The sequence below is a fragment of the Heloderma suspectum genome, chromosome 11, assembly GCF_057233095.1.
Source record: "Heloderma suspectum isolate Gila_16-S chromosome 11, 16-S_ref, whole genome shotgun sequence".
NCBI lineage: Eukaryota > Metazoa > Chordata > Lepidosauria > Squamata > Helodermatidae > Heloderma > Heloderma suspectum.
This window is the reverse complement of record NC_139468.1, coordinates 21,532,028-21,545,885: the sequence shown is the minus strand read 5'-3', so window position 1 is coordinate 21,545,885 and position 13,858 is coordinate 21,532,028. Positions and strand designations below refer to the sequence as shown.

Genomic DNA, 13,858 nt, shown 5'->3' with positions numbered 1-13,858 from the left:
TTATCATTTCATTTGCTGATTCAAAGAACGGAAGGACGGCGCGCTCGCCCCGGCTACTCTGGCGCTCCCCACGCGCCCATCTTTGCGCCGGACGAGGGAGAGAAAGCGAGGCTGGCGCCAGCGGAGGCCTCCCCCGCCGCAAGAGCCGCTGTCGCTACGGTAACCGGGCAGCTGCCTCTCGCCGCAGCCCGAGCGGCATCTTCCCGTTCCCAGCGCCATTTAAGTTCTCGCGAGAGCTTGGCGCAGCCGGTGCGCAGGGCCAGCAGAGGCCGAGGCGCTCGCTCAGGTTGCGGCGGCGGCGGCGGCGGCGGCGGGGGACGGGTGTCTTCTCAAAGCCCAGCGAGGAGCCTGCCGGGGGCCAAAATGGCGGAGGACGACAAGTTCGAGGCCGGGGCGCCGTTGGGGGAAGCCGAGGAGGCGGCCGCCGCCAACGACCACGAGCGGCCTCAGGAGGAAGAGGCGGGCGGGATGGCCATGCCCGACAGCGGCGACGGCGGCGGCGGCGCCAACGGTGTTAAAATGTGTGTTGTGAATGAGAGAGAGCGCGCGCGCGCGCTGGAGTCTGGCCGGGAAGGGGGCGTGGGCGGCGAAGCCGGACCGCTACCTGAGTGCGGGGATTCGGGGGGCCGCGCAGGCCCCGCGCGGGGGCGGTGAGGCAGTCGGCGGCGCCGCTCGGCGCTGGCGGGGCGACAGGCCGCTCCTGGGGGGGGGGGGTCGAGGACGAGAAAAGCTGTAGAGCCCCCTCCCCTCCCCTCCCCTCCCCCGTGTCGTTTCTCAGTATTGTTCAGTGAGGGGCACCTGATGGGGGAGGGGTGTGTGCGGTGGGGGAAGGGAGGCTGCCCAGGGCCTCTGCAGGCCTTCATTTTTTGTTTTGTTTTGAAGAAAAGAGGTTGCTGCTGCTGCTATTATTTTCATAGAAGGATTAGAACTAGCTGAGAAATACACAGGCTGCGATGCTGGCTACTAGAAGAAGAAGAAGATTAGGCAGATGCATGAAGGGTGGAACATAGCTTGGCCATGTTAGGGTGCACACGTAACCGGGAGTAAGCCCCCTTGAACTTGGGGGAGGCGTTTAGTTCAGAGTACGCATACATATCTTAGTCCATTACATCAAGCAGAACAAAGAGTCTTGTTGGTGGCACCTTAAAAGATTTTTAATCTGACTTAAAAAAAAAAATGCACGTACACAAATGGCGGCAGCTACGGCCACCGCCATTTGCGTTCCTTATTTTGGCCCGTCTTAGTCTACTTAGTGTACATCTGCTACGCTATTTGCATTCCCCTTATTTTCGCTGTCTTAGTCTACGTGAATATTTACGTAGACTAAGATTTACTGTGGCAGAAATGTTTGTGGACTGGAGACCCACATGAAGCGTTATCTTCAGTTAGCGAATATACGCACAAACAAATGGCAAACGGTGGGGCCCAGGGGTCACTAAATAAGAGGCACACTGTGACATTTCTTCTCGAAGCTCAAATGTATATTAGATAAGCAGTAACCATTCCTAACAACAGTAGTTGGTGACAATACCAGTCTGTCAGCATGAGTTCTTGGTCCTTGTTGGTGAATGTAATACATCCCATGTTATCGCTTGAAAACTATTAGGTCTGTTTATTCCTCCAGGCTAAGGCAGAACAAGAACAGTAGTCTCCTCTACTCGTGTTTTGGATGAGTTCCAATTATAAAGCACAAAGCCCTTCCAAGGCACTAATATGTTTAGGAAGAACTGAGGGACCTCTTCTGTATCCAGTTTCTTGCAGGTTTATTATGATGAAATAGAATTTGGAGTGTGTGCTCTATGAACTTGCCATTCCTTTAGTAATTATGTGCCCATAGATTTTTTTTTCTCTCCCTCTTCTATAACCATACAACTTGGGGTTGCCCAATAAAATCGATTGGGATGACATCCAAAACAGACAGAACTGCTATTTCATATAAGTAATTATTGTATGGAATGCACTACCATAAGACGCAGTGATGGCTACTAGCGCAGAAGGATTTAAAAAGACATGCATGCATGGAGGGTAGGTCTATTAAAAGCTATTAGATTACTAAATGGGATCTTCTGATACAAATACAGTATACAGTTGAGTACCAGATGGTGGGGAGGAGGACTATTGCCTTCATGCCCTGCTTTTAAGCTTCCCAGTAGTATTTGTTTGGCCACTGTTGAAAATGCAATTCTGGACCAGATGGACCATTTAGTCTGCTCCAGCAGGGGCCTTATTACATTAACCAGCCTATAACCTGTTGCTGAAAAGGAATGCTTGGACTTAACTATGTTCAACGCCTATATTGAAAAGCAAACCAGGATAAGTTATTGCAGGGTTTGCACTTTTCATGGAAGATCGTACTTGCTCTCCTTTAGTTGTAAAAAACTTTGTTCACTCTCGCCCTCAGCTCCTCCTTAGAATGATGGCTTCACAGAATACATCTTTCTAGGCTTGTAAATAGTTACTCACTATTTGGTGAGTAACTTAGAGTCTTTGGTAAGTGAGGCTTACCAAAACCAGGCAGGAAACATTCAGGCAAATGTTTTTGTTTTGCCTCTATCTTTTTGTCTTATAGGTTATCAGGTGTGTAGTGTTTCTGTGTTTGAAGGACACAAATGCCGGACATAGCTCTAGTAAAAGAAATGTTGGTTAGCAACTAAGTAGACTTGTTTGCAATGCTGCCTGACAGTAGCTATTGTCTATTGCCAGTAATAAGTGTCTGAATTCCCTTTGAACTGCATTAAAATATAAACTGTTGGGGCAAGCTTTTGCTTACCAGGAGGCTTGGATGGTTTTGTATCATTGCATTATTGGTCAATATTTGTTAATTGTATAATTGATTTATCTTTTTTATAGCAGTAATTATACTAGAGCATTTTGATCCCAGTGAAATAATTTGTATGATTATTCCTAGTTCATACTTAATTGAGCACAATTATTAGTCAAATGCTGTGCAAAAAGTCTAATATACAAAGAGTTTTTTGGCTAATATTTCTTTTAAGAACATAAGAAGCTGTGCTGAATCAGACCACAGGCCTATCTAGTCCAGCATTCTGTTTGCACAGTTGCCTGTGCAAAGCCCACAAGAAGGGTGCAAATGCAATATCACACTCCATTAAAGAATACTGTGACTTCATTTAACAACTATTCGCTAGTTTTTAAGTGTTCGTTACAATGAACCTTATTGCATTGAGTTAATATGATGGCAGTACTTATTGATACCTGAAGGCGGAGGAAGGTATGGTGGCAGCATCCACTGCCTAGCCTAGAGTTACTATTAAGCAGATGACCATCCACAGGAAATAATGTATTTCCAGGGTTTGAGCCTCCTCTGCTTTATTTAGTCATTCCAATAATACAACAGGAAATTTTACATATGGATTTTATTGTAATTTGTTAATCCAGTGGTTCCTTTCTTGCAGGCTAATTTGTTTGTGAAGCTTTTTCAGTTAAACTTTGCCTTGGACATTTCTTCAGAGGGAAACTGTAGTTGCGCTACATTCTTTTGTTCCTTGTAAAATTTGTGTGATATTACTCCCCAAATATCTCTTCTCAGATCACTTAGAACTTTCAAAGTTGGCCCTGATCTCTTAAGTTCTAGAATCTTTTGGTATCTAACTAACCTACCTTAAAGTGTTTTAATTTTGGTAAAAGCTGCTTATTTTTCATGTAGTTGTTAAAAATACTGAAATTGTTCCTTTGAAAGTAGGACAGAAATAGATATTAGGGTATTTCTGTTTTCTGTATGGCATGATGAATTTTATTTTTAACACCAGTCCAGTGAACTGCATGAACAACTGTGCCTCGTTGTTGGCTATGAAATACTCCCCGCTCCTGCCATAAATTTATTCTGTTCCTTAACTGACAGTGGGAAAGCCAGAGCTATGCAAATGGCTCTTTCTTTTGAGTTTGTGGCCTACCAGTAGATAATGTTTGCAGCTATTCCTGGCTTAAATTCCTGTTGATCTTCTCTGGTTCAACCGGGCGCACATGTTTCTAGATTGTAATTCCCTTATCAATCATGTGTTATTACTTAGAAATATCCTCCTGAGAGGTCTTGGTCTTTATGTGTACATGGTGGGGTTGACATGAGTTGACTGGTGATTTTGGATGTTCACATGAAGCCATGGAGAAGGTGTGTAGATTGACAACATGGGCAGGGGATTATGTATATTCCCAGGTCAGTGTGGATACTTGCCAACAGATGTCAGAGAATGTGATTATCAGAGATATCTTGTATACTGCTTAGGAAATATGCATAAGCCAGCCTTGTAAGTTATCCCAGAAAAGTTACTAGCCTGCAAAGAAACAATATTGTCATTCTTTTTCTTCATAAGAGGATTGGCAGTGGATGGATAGAGCACTCTGTCCCTCCTTTGCCAGCCCCTCATACAAGCAAAAGGCAGGCTAGTAAAAATGTTTTGCAGGTTTGAAACAAAGTGGATTGTCAGAGGAGGCATGGAGTACTCCCTCCTCCACCAGCTTGGTTTGTATTCTGGGCACTCAGGAGGCTCACCTGCTGTATGTCTAGTATGGAAACTCAGCAGACTGGCAGCAGAGAGAAGGAGCACTCCTTCCTGCTTCCGCCAGCTTTGAGTTCTTTGCTGGTGCTGGTCTTGCAGGAAGGGGCTTCCCTTCTGCCACCACCATGGAAATGCAGCAGGCTGACAGAGGAGAGATGAAGTGTTCCATGTCTCCTCTAGAAGCCTGCTTGGTTTCTGTCCTGGGTGTGGGTGGGGAGGAGGCAAATTGCCCTCCCCCACACCCAGTGTAGAAAGGCATTGCTGGAGAGGGTGGTGGCTTGCTCTCTTATCTTGATGAAATTCTTTGTTACCTGGAGCAGCCAGGTGAGTAGTTAAAAACAACTCTGGGATAAACATTAAATTACATGCATCTTCACATTTGTGTGTGAGGGTTTGTTTTTTAAATAGCAGCTACAGCCCCACTGCTCCATCCAGATTGAGAGTGCAGCACAGGTGGAGTGGGGTTTAACTTTTCCCTCTATCACAGTCTTGCCAGAAATCCTTCTTGGGAAGCTGCTACTTGCACCAATAGTACCCTCGCACTTTGGGGTGCTAGCAGCTCCTTGAAGGGGCGGATTTTCACCAGGACTGCATTCTGGGGGGGGGGAGTGTTAACCCCACTCCACCCATGTCACTGCTTCTAAAAAACAACAACGCATGCATACATATGCACAAAGATGGGACGATACTACTCCGAATGTATGTAGTTTGGCCCTGTGACAGTGTTGTTCTAGCCTTTAAATTTTGCTATAAAAATTAACAGAATTATATCTTTCAAAGCAAAAATAATCTTCCTTTTCCCCTCCCTCCCAAATACAGGGACAATGATGAAACAGTAAAAGATGAGACACCACCTGTGAAAGCAAAGTATATTTCAAAACCGAAGGCTATCCCATCTCTTGGGCACAGGAATAGATTTCATCCATACACAAAGGAGAAGAGTGCAGGCACTGGAGAAAAGAAGACCATTAACCGTAACAGAGTATTCATTAGCAACATCCCATATGACATGAAATGGCAATCTATTAAAGATCTTATGAGAGAGAAAGGTAACTTGCTCCTTACAGCCTGCTTCACAGAGGAATGGGACAAACACAAATATCTGGAGTACTATGATCCATACAGATTTAGTTTGTCCTTTTCAACTTCTGTTTGACATCTACTTTCCCCCTTTTTCACTGGAGATGTTTGCATTGCAGGATAGTATGGGTAAATGAAGTATCCACAGTCTCCTTCCATTCTAGTATGATAGTAGATAGCCTAGAGAATAAGCATGCCCTCATGAACTTTTAAAGGGACTGCGTTATGTCTAGCTGTAGTTCTGAATGTAAGCAATACTTTGTGTGTTTCTAAAGTACGAATGACAAAGGATGTCTTTCAAAAGATGCTTCTGTATTTTTCTTGGTGGAATCTGGCTGTGGAATTATTTCTGTCTGCATTGTCATTTCTGCCATGACTTGTCTGTCTGGAGCTCTATATCAAGTGTGTTACTACAGTTGTAGTTTGACAGAACTATTTGCCCCAAATGTCTTGCCATGGGCAGGTCTTGGGCAGGAGAAATCCCAATTCATGAACTGTCAAAAGTTAGTTTTGCATTAACTTGGGAAAAATGATTGCTTCAAAATCATGCAAAGAACATTTGGTTTTTAGGTTTTTAAAAATTTAAACAAACCTTTAACTGTGCTAGGTGTATCTGTTGTAAGGTGACGTGACTATATGATTGGGTTTATGCAATGAAACTTTACTTTAGAAAGTGTGTGGCTTGCTGTGAAATTTTTTGACGCTTGTAAATTGGTTATTCTATTGAAGGCAACCTCTTTACTATTTGAAGCTATTCAGGTAGAAAGTCACCTTAAAACAGCTGTTGTGAGCAGGATGACAAATGTCACTGAAAAGTGCTATTGTTGATGTCCTAATTGATAGGTGAAGGGACTATTTGTATATCTGAACTTGTTCACCAACTATATCATACTGGCCAAAATATGATCTGTAGTATGAATTAGGTTAAATATAGTTGTTTTTCTTTAGCTTTTGAGAATGTGGCTGTTGCATATTCCTGAAAATTAGCTAAATTATATAGCCCTTGACAGGAGGTATGTTGGTCTGGTTTTGATTGTTGGTGAATAATAGGTGCTTCGTAGAGTTGTGCACAGGGACACAGCAAAGCAAGACACTGGTGTTTAAATGCATTGTCTCTTGGTATTTTCCCTTTGTATGTCTTATGTAGTTGGTGAGGTTACATACGTGGAGCTGTTTAAGGATGCAGAAGGAAAATCAAGGGTAAGTGCTGTGGGCAATCATCTGCTAGAGGTTTAAAGTTCCTCAGCAGTTTTACTTTTGTATAATACTTGTACCAGTAATTGGAAAGTAAGTTTCATTTTTTTACATTGATGCTATTACAGACTGAGGTTTCTGTATCAGTTACAGTTTGTCAACTTATATAAATCAGTGTAGCTGGATGCAAGGGAAAAGTTCTTTAATATGTGCTTTAAATAAATGGCATTTACCTAATTCACTTAAAACAGCAGCTCACTTTAGGATTTCTGTTGTGTTCAGATGTGTTTTAAGTTGAGGACTGGAAAAAAATCACTGAAATGATAAATTTAAGTGTAGCATTCTAATTAGAGGCTGAGTATAAACCTATGTTTTGATGAGCCTAAAGATTGCAGGACTACTTCTGGATTATTGAACTTGGTTAGGTTAAAAAAATGGAATGGAAGGAGTTGGTTGTTAGGCAGTGGATGCCATCAATGAGGGAGGCAATTCAGTGCAAAGAATGTTAAAGCTGCTTTGTGTCTTTCTTCTTAAAAAGGTCAAACGTTCAAACTATAGTAAGTCTTGAGCCTGCTGTGTGAACATGAAAAATGCAGGTTTGAATCGAACGTAAGCAATAAAACCTGTTGGGTGTTTGATTTTTTCCCCTTAAGATTTTAATTTAAATGCTCTTTTTGTTTGCCCTATGAGAATGTTTTTTTTAAAAAAAATAAAATTTGACCTAAGCTGATTGCTTTATTTTTATTGAAGAGTAACGTGGTTTTTTCCATCAAACTGTTCCTTCTTAAACTTGTAATATGGAGGGGGTACCAACAATCGTTAAGCAATGTAACTGCAATATTTATGGAAAATCTGAGTATTGTACCTCAAGATAATCATCCAATGATATTCTTGGCTATCCTGCTCAGTTTTTTCCTTTAGGTGATCATGGCGATCTGTGTGTCATTTTCACATTCTACTTCTGGTTTGGCTCAAGGAAAACATAGTGGAAAGGAGTCAATTAAAAAACAACAACTGAACAACCACCTTCTATGTCTTTAAAATTAACTTTCATGCACAGCGCAATGTTTATTTAAAGGTGGTAGGAGAAATTACAAGTTAAATTCTGTTCTTCCCACTCCAGAACTTTTATTCTTTGTTCAGTTTGTCTAAAATCTGAAAGAACTTTACTGCAACAACTGCATTTACTGATTCAGTTTTATTTATTTTTTCCTTCTCCCATGTTGACAACCTTCACATGGATATAGGGTTGTGGGTAAGTGTGTGGTTTTTGTTTTCTCTTAATACTTGATATTTTAGGAACATATTTTAATAGCAGTTTGAAAAACAAACCAAAATTTAATTCTTTTTCATGCAGTGTGGTTGAATTCAAAGATGAAGAATTTGTCAAGAAGGCACTGGAAACCATGAATAAATACGACCTTAATGGAAGACCATTGAACATAAAAGAGGTACGGTTTGTAATTTTTCAGCCAAGTACTGTGAAGATATTTGATTTCTTTTAAAAGAAGAATATGGAGTTATTAAATGCCCTCACAGAGACTTTTATACAGTAACAGCAATCTTACTACTTTCCCAGACAAGCAATATTAAAAATCCCAGTACTCTTTTTAAAATGGCAAATGTGTTCAATCCCTACTCCCCATTTCCTTTACCCATAGCTTGTAAATTGACTGATTTGTTAAGCTGCAGCCTCAGTCAGATGGCCTAGGAAACTTCCAAGGCCTCTAAAAAATTAAAAGTTCAGATAAAGAGTTCTGTGTTGATACGGGATTGCCTGTGTTGGGAATATATGCCTTACTAAATTTCTGCAAGACTTCAATATGTCTTCGTATCTGCAAGATTAGATCCATAGCTGAGTGAGCATTTTAAGTTCTGGGGAATTTGCTATATGATTCTGATCTGTGTCTTGTTCTGATTGCCTTGCTGTGTTCTAGTGAGCCACGGGAGTGGGTGGGAAGGAATACATATGTCAACATTTTCATTGTGTTTATATTGCTCTCTGAAAGGTTCCATCACAGAGAGTTATTGTCCTCTACGTATGATATTAACAGATAATGCCAAGATCATTGAATTTGGTTTTTGGAAGAACATGTTAGGCTGACAGATTTCTACTTGTCCATAGGCTAGGTAACAGCATGTGAAGTGGCAGTGCACACTGTCTCAACCCTCATCTGAAAGGACCACCTCTAGAGGTGAGGGAGCTAGGTCTCCATGCACATGAAGTTTATTCCTTCTGCTGCCACTGATAAGGACACTAACTGCTCTTCTGGGGTTTTGTGGAATTTCAAAAATGCTGTATCATTTGTTGCACCTGAATTGAGGTTAATAGATGCCTTTTCTCTTATTAAATGTGTTATAGGATCCAGATGGTGAACATGCTCGCAGGGCATTGCAGCGTGGGAGTGGTCCATTCACAGGAGGACATGGCCCAGATATAACACCTGGCTTGATGAATTTACCACCTTCTATTCTTAATAATCCAAATATTCCTCCTGAGATTATTAGTAATCTGCAAGCTGGTAGGCTTGGGTCCACCATATTTGTTGCCAATGTGAGTATAAAGATGCACTGGTGGATGTACATTGCTAAAGTTTTTGAGTACACCATCAAGTTTTCCTGGCACATAACATGGGTTCTCTTAGAGAGGAGTAATAAATAATAAATTATGCTCATTTTCATGGGATTATTCCTCTAATACTCATTTTCATGGGTTTTTAAGCACTGTTGCATTTCATCTGATTGTGGTTTTGTGTGTCTAAACTGAGATACAACCATTTCTGGGACTTTTCGTGTAATTGTCTATGCTGCTATACAATTCTTGAACACCTTTTTGATGAAGCTTTTCTGTGAGTTGCTCTCATAGTAACCAGTTTAAAATGCGTCATCAACAAAACCTTTTTATGTACTCTTCCTTAAGCAAATATTGAGTTGTTGCTAAGTATACTTAAATCATTGTCTTCATTTTAGTAGCTTTTAACTAAAATGTGTGAGCCAAGGTTCTTCTTTTCATCAGCATGAAGTTGTTCCTCAGGATGTTGAAAACTGAAAGGAAACAGAAATGATTTAGGTTTAGTTGCATTTCAGACACTAATATTTCAATTAAAAACCTGTATGCATCTATCCACATAATAAAAACATTTTCTCCTTTTAAGTTATATTAGAGTTTGGCCCTGTACTAAAACCCCCTTGGTTTAGTGAGGCAAAATTATATTGGTTTGTCTCATGGAAACTTTGTCTTTTTAAAGCTTGACTTCAAAGTTGGTTGGAAGAAATTAAAGGAGGTGTTCAGCATTGCTGGGACTGTAAAAAGAGCAGATATTAAGGAAGACAAAGATGGCAAAAGTCGAGGAATGGGAACAGTGACTTTTGAGCAGCCAATTGAAGCTGTTCAGGCGATATGTATCCTGACAAGAGTTGGAGAGTGACTGAGCTCAGGTTTAAAGGAGTGTTTTCTCAAATTTGGGTTAAATGTGAGAATGTTAAAAGGATTCATGTATATCTCCAGTATATTTTTGTGAGTTTGCCTGAAAATAGGTGAATTGTGCAATAGAACAGTTGATAACTTTTCGGTTTGCTAAATATTTGATCAGGTACATGTTTAACTTCATACCGTTCTACCTATAGCACTGATACATTTATTATGGAGGGTGATTATAACATGGTGGCAGCATTGGTGTATGGTTAGCACTCGGGATATGTGACAGTATTAATATTGGGAGGATGCTTGGAAGCATGAAGTCTTCTTTCTCCGTTGGAACAAGTTGGCTCAATTTTTTAGGTAGGGATACTGGGATTGATTTTTAACAGATGATAACTGCTTTCCAGCCTAATCATGATGGGTGTGGGCCTCAACTTAATATCTGGCAAGTCTTTTCCCAAGAATTAGGGAGGGAGAAGTTAACAATAGACTTGGTGTGGAGAAATCTTGGCCTTCTGAGGAAAAGGAACCACATAGTTAACTCCTCAAAGCCATGCCTGAAACACTACTTCCTATATGTAACTTGATGTGCTCTGTCTTTTATCTTCGGGGGATGCCCTGCTCTGTATCCCTCCATCCCTGCCATCTGAGGTTAAAGTTTGACTATGCAGAGTGGCATCTTCTCTGTAGAATTTTTCTTTGAAGGAGGCTGCTCAGGCCAGCATACCTGCAGGTTTCTCTCAGCTGGTGAACATTTGTTTACAAAACCTTTGGGGGTATAAAATAGTTGGCAAGAAAGCTCCTGGGAAAGAAGATGTTGTTATGGACTGGTGTACTAACAATTTTTTTGCTATTGTTTGTGAATATATGTAAGCCACCTTGATAACTGTAGTCTTGAAAGGTGGCTATGAAGTGCATGACATAAATAAAAAGGCAGGTTATCAAAAATTTAGATAAATATTTTTTCCCTGTGCTGTGATGATGGCAGCTGCTGCTTTCTGCTATTAAAACCGAATAATTTGGTGAGCTGTTGGAGTCTAGGGGAAAACTAGTGCAATTGGTGGAGTCCACAGAACTTTGCTTAAATGCAGAAGAGGCAGGATGGCTGACACAATCCCCACTCATTGACTCCTTCCAGTTTTAGACAAATCCCCCTGCCCCTCACTGGCCTGGTAGCCTTTTAAAACAGCTAAGGAGCCTGGCTCCCATGTAATCCAAGCACTGGGGAAATGCTTCCCTACATTAGGACAAAGAACAGGTATTCAGGAAATTACATGAATAGTATACAGTAGGGCTGTACTGCTTGGTTCATTTTAATTGCTTAAGGGCACAATCCTATGGGGACAGTCTTCTGCCTCTGAACTCAGAGGTAACAGACTATCCAGTGCAGGGTGGGTGGAACGGGGAGGGGATCTTCTCCTCCGTGCTCCAGCCACCCTACATTTTCAGCTAGATGGCCAGTTTTGGAGCTGGGAGTGGGGAGGGGAGGGAGTGGAGAGGGGAGGGGAGGCTGGATGGCACATAGGAAGCATTGTAACTGTGCTTCCACTGTCGCTTCCCCTTCCCCAGGAACTCCCCCTTTTCGGTGGCTCCATGCTGCTTCTACGAGCACAGAGCCCGGGACGAACTGTGCCACCTATGAGGGGCAGGGAGTCGGTTTTCTGGGAACTGACCTCAGAGTGCTGGCTCCGAGGTTGGTTCCCAGAAAACAAAAAATCCTGTGGCTGTCTAGATACTGTCTAGTGGCCATAGGATTGCGCCCTAACTTGATGATATGAAAAAGAGGCCCTGTTAAATAATGTAGCAGATTTTAAAGAAATTCTTAATTATTCTTTAATGCCAATGGTTTCAGTAAGCAATTACATCACTCACCAACTTAGAAATTTTTTTTAAAATTTCTATACCGCCCAATAGCCGAAGCTCTCTTGAGAAGGCATTCCATCTTCCTCCCATACACAACTCAGCATTCCCCTACTAAGATGGTGCTTGTGATGCATGCAGAATATTGTTTCTTCTGAACTAATTTGTTTGTGTGTAAGCATATGCAGATTGAATAAGCTCATATAAATTAATCCATGAATTTTTAATTTCATGACAGCTCTAGTATGTAGTGTATGTGTTCAAAAAGATTGTGGCTAATTGAACATCTGTCACTAGTGTAAGCAAGATTCCTTGACTTTATGTTCAGCTATGTTCAATGGACAGTTCCTGTTTGATAGACCCATGCATGTGAAAATGGTGAGTTGTCCATTTTCTTTGCCCTTGGTAGCTGAAACAAACTGTGACATCATTCTAAAAGTGTTCATCTTCTTGTTAGGATGACAAATCAATTCCTCATGATGATTTCCGTGTAGCAGATAGCAAAACACCACAGTTACCTCGTGAGTATGACTCCCCCCCTGCCTATTAATATAGATGCTAATACCATTTTAAAGTATTTTAGAATTGCTTCTGCTTTCAGCTGTATATGACTATAGAGCAACAGAAACCCTGAAACCTAACTGACAGATCTTGGCTTTTAAAGGTGGTCTTGGAGGCATTGGAATGGGACTTGGACCTGGTGGGCAGCCCATAAGTGCAACCCAGCTGAGCATGGGTGGTGGAATGGGAAGTGTGGCTCCAGGAGGTCAGTATACTTTTCTCTCCTGAATCTTTTGAACATGGTTTTCTTGCCTTGGGGATACATTTCCTGGAGTTTCATATACATCTTTAAGACTACAGTCCTATACGCACTTAACTGGAATGAAGTCCCACTGAATGCAATGGGACTTATTTCTGACTAGACATGCATAGGATTGCAATGTAAATGTATTGTGGCTAATACTAAGCCCCTAACTTAGGGCAGGATGAGGAAAACAATGATAAACTAGTAAACATTAAAAGGCAGTTTTAAAAGGGCCTTTTCGGTGGTGGTACTCTGTTTATGGAACTCCCTCCTTAGGGAGGCTTGCCTGGCATCTATTCATTTACCTTTTTAGCACCAGAAAAAGACTTTTTTGTTCTTTCAGACTTTTAAAGTAATGTATCTTAACCTGTTTTAACTGCTGCTTTACTGCAGTTTTATTATGGTACTTTTTGTTGCTGGTGTTGCATTGGTTTTATTGTGAACCTCCCTGGGAGTCATTTGGCTGAAGCATACAAATATACTAAATAAATAACCTGTAAATCTGTTTTGGTACTTCTCATTTATTTTAAGGAATGGGAGTGGATGGTCCAGGCTTTGGAGGAATAAACAGAATGGCTGGAGGTAGGCATGTCCTCCAATTACTTTTTTTCCTATACAAAATTTATGAAGTTAGTAAAAGCTCTTTGCTTACGGTTCAGGTGTTGGTGGATTTGGCGGCATGAAAGGAATGGCAAACATGGGAGGATTTGGTGGAGTCAACCGAATGGGAGGTAGGTGAACATCTACTCAAAATGTAAAATTATTTCAATGTATCTAGTGGTGTTACAAATAAATAAATCTATTTCTAGGGATGGGCAGTGTGGATGACTTCAGAGGGAATATTGGCAGTGGAATGAGTGGTGGCATAGGAACAGGCATGGGGGGCATGGCAACAGGTATGGGAGGTAAGCGTAATTTATTTTATCTTTTATACTGTGTTTGCCACCGCAACTCAATATTCAAACAGCTTCTTTAAAGTTG

At 41.4% G+C, this 13,858-nt stretch overlaps 1 protein-coding gene across 2 annotated transcripts in view; it reads left to right on the top strand.

Moving 5' to 3' along the window:
- Positions 1-248: 248 nt before the first annotated feature.
- Positions 249-13,858, top strand: part of MYEF2 (myelin expression factor 2) — a 23,509-nt gene continuing 9,899 nt past the window's right edge. The window contains exons 1-13 of one of the 2 annotated variants that reach the window (XM_084817109.1): positions 249-521; positions 5,337-5,566; positions 6,745-6,797; positions 8,039-8,046; positions 8,149-8,242; positions 9,154-9,345; positions 10,040-10,193; positions 12,401-12,450; positions 12,530-12,593; positions 12,737-12,838; positions 13,409-13,459; positions 13,537-13,608; positions 13,687-13,782. In XM_084817109.1, the coding sequence (XP_084673235.1) occupies positions 364-521; positions 5,337-5,566; positions 6,745-6,797; positions 8,039-8,046; positions 8,149-8,242; positions 9,154-9,345; positions 10,040-10,193; positions 12,401-12,450; positions 12,530-12,593; positions 12,737-12,838; positions 13,409-13,459; positions 13,537-13,608; positions 13,687-13,782 (1,324 nt within the window). In that variant the 5' untranslated portion in view covers positions 249-363. The remainder of the gene's footprint in view (positions 522-5,336; positions 5,567-6,744; positions 6,798-8,038; positions 8,047-8,148; positions 8,243-9,153; positions 9,346-10,039; positions 10,194-12,400; positions 12,451-12,529; positions 12,594-12,736; positions 12,839-13,408; positions 13,460-13,536; positions 13,609-13,686; positions 13,783-13,858) is intronic. The other variant, XM_084817110.1, reaches the window with a different exon arrangement.